Consider the following 11,357-nt stretch of genomic DNA (forward strand, 5'->3'; position numbering starts at 1 on the left):
TGTGATGTACGTGACACCAAGACGCGAAGTAAGCAAGACAGAAAAAGAAAGTAAACCGTGCCCAACAATCTACTCACGTGATCATCTTCAGTTGACAAGACGGTGAACACGGATGATTCAGGTAGGCAAAGCCAGTATTGTCTTTCCTTTTTACATGCAGGTCTACTTAAACTTAATCAAGTGATCCATTGATCATTTTTGTCATGGTGCCATTAACATTAATGTAAAATGATTATTGGCTAGCAAAGTAACGTTAAACCCTGCAAGCCAGGTTGGTTATTGCTTGGCTAGAAGCTAGCTATGCTAAATGTTAACCAGCACTACGTTGAAGTTCAAGGAAGCCATCTTAGAAACATTTGCTTTATGGATGGTCTCTATTACTGTGAAATGGTTTTACATATATCATGCATGTATAGGTAGAACTGGAGAAGTGGTATATTGTTTGTTAATCTAGCTTTACTGCTAATGGCACAACATACAGTGGCAGTGGCTAGCTGGGTTATAACCATTTTCTGAAGCTTTTGTTTAAAGTTACTCTTAATGATAACAATGAACATTACATTGTCATTAAAAGCTCAAATTCATATAGTCTACAGAAGTGATAATGAAAATAATTAAGGCAATAGTTAAAAACTAAAAGAGAGTTTGTTAAAATGCACATTGCTTTATTAGTTTTTGTTTTAAGTGTTGTCCACTCAGTTTGAATATGAACTTTATTTAACATATTCATTGCACACTGACACACGTCTTGGTACTTCCTACCTCGCATATCTGGCTGGATCACACTTCTGCATTAGCTTATCATGGAAATTAACACTGTCCAAAGTGTAGGAGCGCCATCTACTGGACAACATGTACATTTTACTTAAACAGTCACAGCACATATTAAGTCATATTATTATGCCGTATAATTATCAGCTTAACATTAAGTCATATTATTAATACATAGGATATCACAGTAAGACTAAGGTAAAAAGATATTTTACTGAATGTGGAGTGCTAGAAAATGTTTACTTTCTGTGTGCTAAATGAAAATGTACCATGTTGTTTCTCATCTTAGATATGCAAGTGACATGATGTTGCCACCAGTGACGGATGACACAAGAGTTGACCTGTGGTGGAATGCAGTAAGACAACCATCGAGGTACCCAACAGTTGTCAAGATAGCACTCTTTGCTTCATGTCCTATTCATGGCCCTCAAGTAGAGTCTTCGTTTAGTATGATAGCCAACATCATGCAGGCCAAAACAACAAGCCTGAATGTGGAGACCTATGAGGTCTATGAAGTTGTAAAGTACCAGTTGAAGGCCATGCAGGTCTCAGCAATTCACCTCTACTCCAGACTGTCAAAGGACAGCCCCATCAACCCATCGCTTGTACGGAATGTCAAACTCTCAAGCCGGAGGTACAGGGCAGAGAACAAACGGAGGGCAGAACTTCATGCTCCCAATCCAGCCAGAAAGAACGGGGTGCTGTCACCGCATCATGGTAGGTGCGACGTATATTTTCCTGCTTTTTTGTCCTTTGCCAATCACACCTATGTATACACAGTTTCTTATCAACTCAGTTTTGTCAGTTTATGAGAGCTAAAAGTTGTTTTTGCTTAAAACAAGTGAGCATATCGGCCAGTGATAAATCAGGGAGTATTATTATTGTGATTGTGTAGTCTCTGATTTCTTTTGCCCTCAAGTGGCAGGTGGCTGAATTTCACAAAATTGTATTACTACTACTTTCTTGCATTCACTTTTTGAGTTATTTTGATTGTCCAGAGTAACTGTAGACATTGTTTCTGGGAAGACAAGAGACATTTTTCAATGCAGTTTTTGGATGTGTGCAAGACAACGGAAAGTTCATTCACCTCCATTATATTTGAGAGAGATGCAGTATTCTTGCATATAAATATACTACTCATACAATCATGTTTTCTAACATTGTGTCCTAGTTGGATACAATAACAATCTAAACCTGTTTTAAGACAGTGGTGGTGTAATAATGTAAAACTGGTGTTGATAGACACTATTATCCCAAAATGCAATGCACAATGGAAATTAAGGAACTTCTGACAGCTGAAAAGAGTGATTGATGGTTACAGCTTGAAAACCTAACCTAACATAACCTAAGCAAAATAATTTGTAGAACTTTGTAAACTTAATACCCAATACTTGCCTTTAAGCATTTTAGGTTTTTATTTCAATTTTTTTTTACATTAATCATCATCAATTCGCTCATCATTATTACTTCACGCTTTATAAACTTGTAAAAAAGGAAAAAATAAACATTTGTAGTCAACAACACACGGTACAGAAATTGCCAACATATATGACATATCTTCCAAATTTTTAACTTTTCAACTTCCTTGTAGCTTGATTAACTTGTCTGTCTAAAAACCTAAGTCAGAAGTTTAACATGTTTAACAGTATTCCCCACTGTTGGCTGGTTAAGACCATATTTAAAGCATAATTTTTGTCTCCCCCATGAGGAATTCCAAAAAATGACAAGTTTTCTGTGAGCGCGTCCACATGAAACAAGCTTTCTGTGAGCGCACAACCCCCACAGTCCACACAGTTGCTAGTAACCAAGGACACGGAGGATTAAAAAAACATGATGGACTCTTCAGAAGAGGTCATTATCTTCACTTGAGTTTCTGCGCGGGAAAGTCGCCGGACGCCACAATCTTCTGAACATAGTCATACTGAGAAATACAAAGAGAGTTGTGTGGAGCTGATAGTCTTAATTAGCTTTGTAGCAACTCATTTGGCAATAGCCCGAATGTAACGACGTTCATTAATATCAAACAGTTAAGCACTAAAGCTTTAATCATGAGCAACAAATAGGCCAACATATATATTTCTTATTCACTGACTTATCAAATACACATCAAAAGATAAAACTGCTTTATTTATACCTAAAATATATAAGTAAAATGATAAAAATATGAAAGAATAATGAGGATATATTAGAGATTTATTTTACATAGCTTTTATAGTTCAACATCATCTACAAAGTCATCTTTAGCCCAAAATTAAAAACAAAACAAAAATGAATAATCATAAACAATAAGAGCATGTTTAAGTTAGAGATAACAAAGTATTTCCAGCTTTTTCACTTCTTTGTTACTTGTTCAACAACACATCATCATCTGTTAACAAGTTAATCATTAACAACATGTGAAAGGATGCCACAGTATTTACACATGAATAACTGGCAACAACATGCACATATTTCATCTAATGCTGTTGTTTGTACTCTCCAAGCACACATCAATTACTTTTCAGATTACATTTAGCAAGAATATTGAGGAATACAACTGTAAAAATGTAAATAGTGGAATAAGTAATAAAAAGTAGTAACATTAATAATAGTAAGTGAAACATCTCATCACATGGTCATTGTACTCAGGCCTACATCATCATTTCTGTGCACATAAGTCATTATGTAAGTTTGTTTAACATTTCTTTAAAAGCAATAAAACAAGAAAAAATTCTAAATATTTAAAAGGCAAAAACAAAGCAGGTCAGCAAAAAGTAATTTGAGTTTAATATTTCTCATTTACTGACTTATCAAATACACATCAAAAGATACAAATGTTTTGCATCTACATATTAGAAGTAAAATAATATCAAACATTAAAGATAACATGTTAGAAAACTGTTTCACATGACTTTTGTAGTTCATCATCATCATCATCATCATCATCATCATCAACATCAGCATCTTTAGCACTAGTCATTACAGATAGAGCTGTAATCATAATAAAACTAAATTAAAAACACAACAAAAAAGAATAATAAACTATTTCAAGCATTTTAACTTATTTGTTACTTGTTAAACACATCATCATCATCATCATCTGGCATCAATATATTTCAACTAATGTTGATTTTTGTTACCTCCAAGCACATATCAGTTACTTTTCAGATTAAATTAAGCAAGAATGATGAGAAATAAAACTATACAAATGTAAATAGTGGAGTAAGTAATAATAGGTAGTACTATACCAATAAAAGTAAGTAAGTCAACTCAAAGTCACAATGATGAACCATGCTGACATATCTATGACAAAACTTCTATAAATCCTCATAATCACTGACATCATCATTATTGTGCACACCAGTTATATTGTGCATTTAAAAATATGAAGAAACAGAAAAAAAGTAGTAGTAGCCAAAAACATAAACTGACAAAAAGTATTGACATGATGTCCTTCTCCAGGTGATCTCTTACATACAGGAAAAAAGGTAATATAGGTTAAAAAAACATTTCTAATGATCACAACCCAAAAAAATTAAAACAAAACATCTTTTTTTAAATGATCTTTGTCAACATCATTATTGTGCACACCATTTTATGTGCTTGAGGGCCTGCAGAAGATTGATAAAAGAACATTTGTAATCTTCAAAAAATAAAATATAAAGTAATAAATATAAAGTATAGAATATAGAGTAAAGTCTAACATAACTGTTTACAGCATTTCATTTTCTGCAACTTGTTTAAATCATCTATTGCAATTCTAAACTAAAAAATAAAACAAAATCTTATAGTCTGTCATAGTTAAATTATTTCCTGCGCAGCTTCTAAAATATTTGAGATGTTTTCATTACATTAAATTAGGCTGATTACTTCTACTTTTCTACGTCAAGATTTTTTTGCAGTAATATTAATCTGTCTTGACTGATTGTTCTGCTGAATGCCCTAACGTCTTCAGTTCCTGTTTCCTTTTGGTCTTCTCTGTACATTTGTATATGAAAAATCTTCCATGTTTCAATGTTTTGTTTTAAAGATATTCAGGATTGTACATTGTTCACTTAATGTTGAAAGCGTCTTTTAATCCCTTCAGTGCTTGTTCCTTTGTGATTCTCCTCCAGGCCTCTGGAACATCAGCTGGTTTGGCTTTGTATTCTTGAGCAAATCTTTCATTGTATTGAACCAGGACATACTTCCAGTAGTCAGATGCCTCGAAGGTGGAGTCAGGAGGAATGAGCCAGTCTGGATAGTACGTGGTGTACTTCTTAAAAGGATGGTACTTCCATTTAGTGTCTGTGTTTTTGAATCTATCTTTACTGTGCACACTTGTTGTACACAGTGTTTCAACCAGCTTCTCAGTGGCCACAAACCTGTATCCACCAAGACCTTGTGGCCGATGAACAGCTGCATGATGTTTCTCGTGTTCTTTGCCTCCAGCCTCACAAGGAACTTTACAAAATGGACATTGTTTTCCACAGCCAAACATCCGCTTGAAAAGCTCATCTTGTGGTTTGATTGGAAGTTTGTTCAGAGTCTCAGTGATGTCTTCAGAGTTTGAGAATTCCTCCTGCAGCTGTTCCTTTAATTCACCCAATGATTTACTGAGGCTCTCTGTAAATGGATGACATGTGCTTTGGATTTGAAACAAGGTGCTTTTTTCAGCCTCCTCTGAAATTGAGATGTCTTTGATCAAATATTTGCGCATGTTGTTGATGAGCTTTGTGATGCTTTCCTGGTTATCTGGAAGCTGAACACCATCCTCTCCTTTTGAGGCTCGTTCTGTTGCTTCTGTTATTTTTGTTACTATGACCTGCAGATTGTTATTCTTCAGTTTGCACAAAGTTTTGTCTTCTGACATTTTTTGCAATATGTGTTGAAATATCCAATCCTTAACATATATGTCATACGTATGAATGTACTTGACAAAACTCTCAAAGTCTTCCTTTTGCAGCAACTCTTTCTGAATGTTGTACTGGAAAAAGGAGCGTGAACTGTACTCTGCTGAATGGCAACTTGTCAAAATCTCATCTACAATGTCTATTCCCAGAGATCTACTGATGTAGTCTTCAACAGCAGGTTTGATACAACATCTGACAAAATCCTTTGCTTTTCGTTGGCAATCATCTCTCTGTTTGTATAAATCAAGAAAATCTGACAAGTACTGAGGCTTGTACTTCTCCAGCTGAAGTTTTGGATCCCTATCTGACAAGAATTTTCTGTGCATGTGAAGGAACTCTCTTGAGGCAATGCCACACATGTAAAGTTTCAGGTCAAACTCAAACTGGGGCTTGCAGTGTTTGCTCCATTGTTTCAGAGATTCATCCACTTTTTCCAGAAGCTCCCTTGTAAAAGAATCATTGTAATCTCTTTCTGTTTTTGCAGTATCATGGACAAACCGTGTGCAAGACTCAATAACACTGTCTGCAAAGCTCTGCAACTCTCTTTTTGTGTCTTTATATTTCATCAGGTTTGTTTTCAAGTGTTTCTTTTTTACCTTAAATGGATCCTTCACAATGTCTTTTAGGTCTCCAATGTTATCTAATTCCTCATTGACGTTATGATTTAAGAATTGCCTTTTCAACTGTTTGAAGATTTTTGCTGGTATGTTTTGTTCTTCCATGCTAGACACATTTACAGTGACTTCAGCCCACATCTTTTCAAACTCATCTTCCAGTTCTTTGTCAGTCAGTGTTTGATGTTTGCAGTCACTCAAGAGGTTCATAACTTGTTCTTCAATCATTCCTCTGTTTTTTCTTTGAATATCCTGGACCTCTTTTAAACTTTTTCTTAGCTCAAGTGCACAATCCAATTTATTGTTTACTGATCGTTGGATTTCTTTTGCAAGACTACTGATACTGTTGAAAAATTCAGTTTTGAATTTCTCTATCAGATTCACATGACTGTCTTTCCTTTTGTAGTATTCCTGCAGTTTTTGCTTCATTCTTTTGTCTCGGTCTGCTATTTTTTCTGCCACCTGGAATTTTTTTGATTGAACTAATTCATTCAAATGACTGAGATCAGATTTGTTGTCACCATATGAGATATCCCACTCTGCTGCTGTCTGCCAGGAGAGAATCTCTTTTCTAAACTCCCATTCCCATTGATTGAACTCTTTGCAGACATTGTCGTATGCTTGAGCCGCAATAGTGTTTCTGAAACTGAAGATGAAGTTCTCATATTTGACTGCTTTCCAGAGGCTTCTCATCCATTCTAGAAATTCTGGGATTTGTGACGCTTCATCGCTTTTGTCTCCTTTCCCTGTCTCCAAAAGATTTTTCTTTAAATCTGCTACAGCTTCACTGTAACCTGTGTTTACTGGTGCCATCGGTGGGGTCCCATGCCAGAGTCCTGGGATGTTCCAGTTGTTTTTTTCCATGTCATAGTCCAGCACATCTGTGAAAGCTTTTATAGCGGTCTGCTTTTCCATTTCGGCTGCAATTTGAGTCATTTCATTGAGCTGGTCCAAGAAAAGTTTTCTGTCGGCCTTGGTCTTTGCGTGAGCTGAGACTCCACCAACATTCTGGTGCACAAAATGACAAACTGGCTTTTTACCAATTTCCTTCATTCTCAAGAAAGCATGTGTTGCAATTTGCAGGACATCTTTCATTTCTGTTGAGTTCTCCATTGAGACATTGATAATGGTGACATCACTTAAGCCAATCACAAAGGTTGCCAGCTGGTTGTCATGCTCATAGCTGTCCTCTAGTTGTGCCAAATGAGGAGATTTAAGACCCTCTGTGTCAATGAGAACTATAAAGTCACAGTTCAGCTGGCATTGCATATCCTCACTTACTCTGAGGAAGAGCATATAAGCTCCTCTTGTGCATCTGCCACTGCTGACAGGAAACTGCACACCAAACATGGTGTTGAGGAGTGTTGACTTCCCACTACTTTGAACACCCAACACCGTCAGTACCAACAGTTTGCTCTTCTCTCCGACCTTCTTGTGAAGCTCCGTTAGCACATCTGTCACCCATCTCTCTGGGATGTTAGAAGCATCTCCATCTAAGAGCTCTAAAGGATATCCATCCAACAGCATTTCAGCAGCCAGACCAGGAAGATGAGATATTTCATCAGCAGTGTCTCGTGACTGCAAGGAAACCTCATAGATCAGTCCCATCTCTCTCATGTAATGCTCTAGTCCTAAAGAGCTATCCAGCAAATCCTGATCCAGCTCTGCAATCTCTTTCATGTTTTTCTCCTCTTTGTTGCTCTGCTCTGTCAACTTGTGACGCAGTAAAGGTAGTTGAATGGCAGTCTGCAAATGTGCATTAAGCTGAAGTTTTATCCACTTTAGGAAAAAATCTCTTTTGTCTTTGTCAGTTGTAGATAAGTGGTCAATAAAACTCTTCATAGCATGTGATAGTTTGTGTTTGCCAAGCTCCTTCTTAATCTGTTGTTTTTCTACATGTAGCTGAGATTTATATTCTTCCATTTCTAGATCACCAGGTTCTTGTAACCTACATTCCTTCATTTCTAACTGTGATAACCTTTTCCAGTTAACGCCTTGCAAAGGAAGTTGTTCTTTCTTGTAGTCTGGTATATGCTGCACTCTGATTCCTTCCACAATCTCCTGAGCTGCTTTCTTTCCGTCGTCACTTGTGCGTTCATCCACAGACAGACCAAGTTCAACAGCTCTCTCAAGCATATTTTCAATTGTCATTGTGGTTGTTACATCTGTCAGGGATTTCTTGATGGCTGCACACAATTTATCTGAAAAGCCTGCAACATTTACCCTGTCGTCTTTGATTTTCACACTGGTCTTTGGTAGGTCTAATTCTTTCTGTGTTTTCTCGACAGACATCATATCCTCTGTAACATTCCCCTCCTTGCGGTTAACAATGAAGAACAGTTTAGATTTGACATGTTGAAGAGAAGTCAGAATCTTGTGCTCCTCTTCTTCAACTTTGTCCAGGAATACAAAGGTAGCAGTTGACACTTGACAAAGAAAAGTGAACTGTGCGAGTGACTCACAAACGTCTCCTCGCAAATTAGCAAATGCAACTGGTTTTGGGAATTTGTCAAGATTTTCTGTACCACTGGGAAGGTACCAGCAAACCTCTACTAAACCATTTGCAATGTTTCTTTCATGTGCTACTCCTTTCATATCTCTGTGTATGAACATATTGTTGTTGTTCTGACCATGGCTGAGAACATGATTCAAACACTGGGACTTGGATAAACTGCAGTTTTTCAGCCTCACAAAAGAGAAGAATGGAATATCTGCTTGAATAATGTTGTTCTCGACAAACCCTCTTGATTCAGACAAATCATGTGGACGCCACTCTTTGACGATGTCTCTCAGAGCCCAAAGCATCAGGGTACTCTGATTGTTATTGGCATGGGGCAACAGCAGTGTGACAGAAAACTGGCACATTGACATCTTGAGGGCCAGTTCCTGTTGCAAGAAGCTGTCAGCACAAAGGAAGAGTGCTACTATGAGGTCGAGAGGGTTAATCGCATTATCCTCTGCAGGTTCATCTGCAGTGTAAAGGTCAAGAACATCATTGTTTTCCTCAAGATTGTTTGATAATTGTGTACAGCTCCTGCATTCAGTATTTATTTTAATTAGTTTTCTAAGAAAACACCATGGTATTTCCTCCACTGATTGAACAGTTTCATCCGTTATGCTGTTTTTGTTGATCTCCAAGAGAGACCGAAGAGTGAGCTTGTTGGGATAGAATTTCTCCAGTCCGAGTTTGGAGAGAAAGTTGAGTAGGACTGTCAAAGATAAAGAAGATCACTTTTAGAAATTGACAAGGTAGCCCTTATTGATTTGTGTGTGCTTGTGTGATTTAGAGAGATACATGCTGTTTCTTTAAAGTGCCCATATTATGAAAAAATCACTTTTTCTGGGATTTGGGGAGTTATTTTGTGTCTCTGGTGCTTCCACACGCATTCAAACTTGGAAAAAAACCATCCATGCTGTTTAGAGTGAGATACGGTTTCTGAGTGTGTCCTGCCTTCAGTCTCTGGGTGAGCTGGTCAAAATCTGCACGGCTTTATACGTCACTAGCTGAGACGAGCTGGCTAACCGCAGCACAATGGCACAATGGCAAAGCACTGCTACAACACACACAAGTTCACCATAATCTACAAAAGAACTACTTACATGTGCGCCCTCATTTAGAAGTCTCCCAGCTAATCCTGCCTTGTAACTGTCCGAAGTTGGAGAAACAGCCTTTCTTTTACTGTCTATGGAGCTAGCTGACATGAGCTATGATCTGAGCTACTGCGCATGTGCGAGTGCAAACAAAGATAGTACAGAAGAAAAGATGTCTCACTCTGTAGCTAAAACCGAGACCTGAACTCAGAGTGAAAAGAGGAGCTGCAGAAATGTGCAGTACAACAAAAATATGGTGTTTTTTGAAAATTAAACCATGTAAACCTATTCTGGTACAATCTTAAAATAGAATTATGAACCTGAAAATGAGCATAATATGGAAGCTTTAAGAATAACAACTGGGAACAGTGACTTTGGAACTCCCTCTGAAACCACAAATCGTTAGCATTTCTTTTTCTGTCTACTGTTGTTACCTATTATTTTTAACAAGAATGCATGTTGAAGATGCCCTTTGGTGTTCTTTATGTAAACAAACAGTCATGTTTTTGTTAAATGTTACTCTCTGTAAGCATTTTGTGTGTATCCTTAAGGTCTGACACAGGTGTTGAAGGCATTTTCTTTCGTATAAAACATTAGCACAGTCAAAATGTATCAATATTTTAGAATGGCATTGTTTTACATCCATGACTGTTATTGCATTCTTCTTCTTTGCCTTTTTGTTGGTGCATTACTTTGTTTCTTGGTCCATTACTATATAAAGGTCTTTTTAGATGGTAAGCGACACTTCCTGCATATCTGCAAGTAAACACCAGACGCTCTATGCGTGGTAATCATGGTTTCTGTGCACTATCCCTAATCTCAGGTTGATTTATGAAGAACTGTGGAAATTTTAAACATAAAACTGTTATTGTTGATAGCTAAAGTTAAAATTAGCATAGCTTTAACTTTATACGCTAATTTAAGTTTAAACTATATGTAATGTAACCGGATACATACAGTCTTAAAACATATAGTCTAAGAAATTACAAAATAGCCTCCCTACCTTCCACTCCCCTCTCATTGAAAATGAATTACTACATGCGTCAATCGCTCCCCCTCTAAAAGATCATTAGTATTCTAAGTAGGAGTGTACCTGCAGGCTGTTGTCCTTCTGTGTTCTGTGTAGACATGGTCTGACTTTTCCCTTTACTCTCCTGTGTCTCTGCACCGAAGGATAACAATAAATATTATATTTTTTAGTTTCACACAAAACATTTTAAGCTATTCTTTGTCATTTATTGCAGATCAGTTACAAACCTTAAATAATTGTGATGGAGGCTTATCTTAGATTTAGCTGTTCTTTAATGAATTACCGTCAGGTACTATACTACAACATACATGAACAGTCACAAGAATGTTTCCTGAATTAACGTGTAACACAGTTTATGTGCAAGTGCATTAGAATGTATATTACAGAAACACATCAGATCAGTCAAATACTGCACATTAAGTATGCTCAGTGTGTCGTTGATTAGTTATGGTTATATGCAATTTCAGTGTAGCGCACTTG

At 36.9% G+C, this 11,357-nt stretch overlaps 1 protein-coding gene across 1 annotated transcript; it reads right to left on the reverse strand.

Annotated features, from left to right (window-relative positions):
* Positions 1-4,750: 4,750 nt before the first annotated feature.
* On the reverse strand, positions 4,751-10,977 carry LOC116067184 (interferon-induced very large GTPase 1-like). Its single transcript, XM_031323513.2, has 3 exons — positions 10,941-10,977; positions 8,887-9,225; positions 4,751-8,682 (listed from the first exon to the last, which is right to left on the reverse strand). Exons 1-3 carry the CDS (start codon positions 10,975-10,977, stop codon positions 4,802-4,804), a joined length of 4,257 nt encoding a protein of 1,418 aa, XP_031179373.1. The 3' UTR covers positions 4,751-4,801.
* Between the last annotated feature and the right edge of the window lie 380 nt (positions 10,978-11,357).

The sequence above is a fragment of the Sander lucioperca genome, chromosome 3, assembly GCF_008315115.2.
Source record: "Sander lucioperca isolate FBNREF2018 chromosome 3, SLUC_FBN_1.2, whole genome shotgun sequence".
NCBI classification, from domain to species: Eukaryota; Metazoa; Chordata; class Actinopteri; order Perciformes; family Percidae; genus Sander; species Sander lucioperca.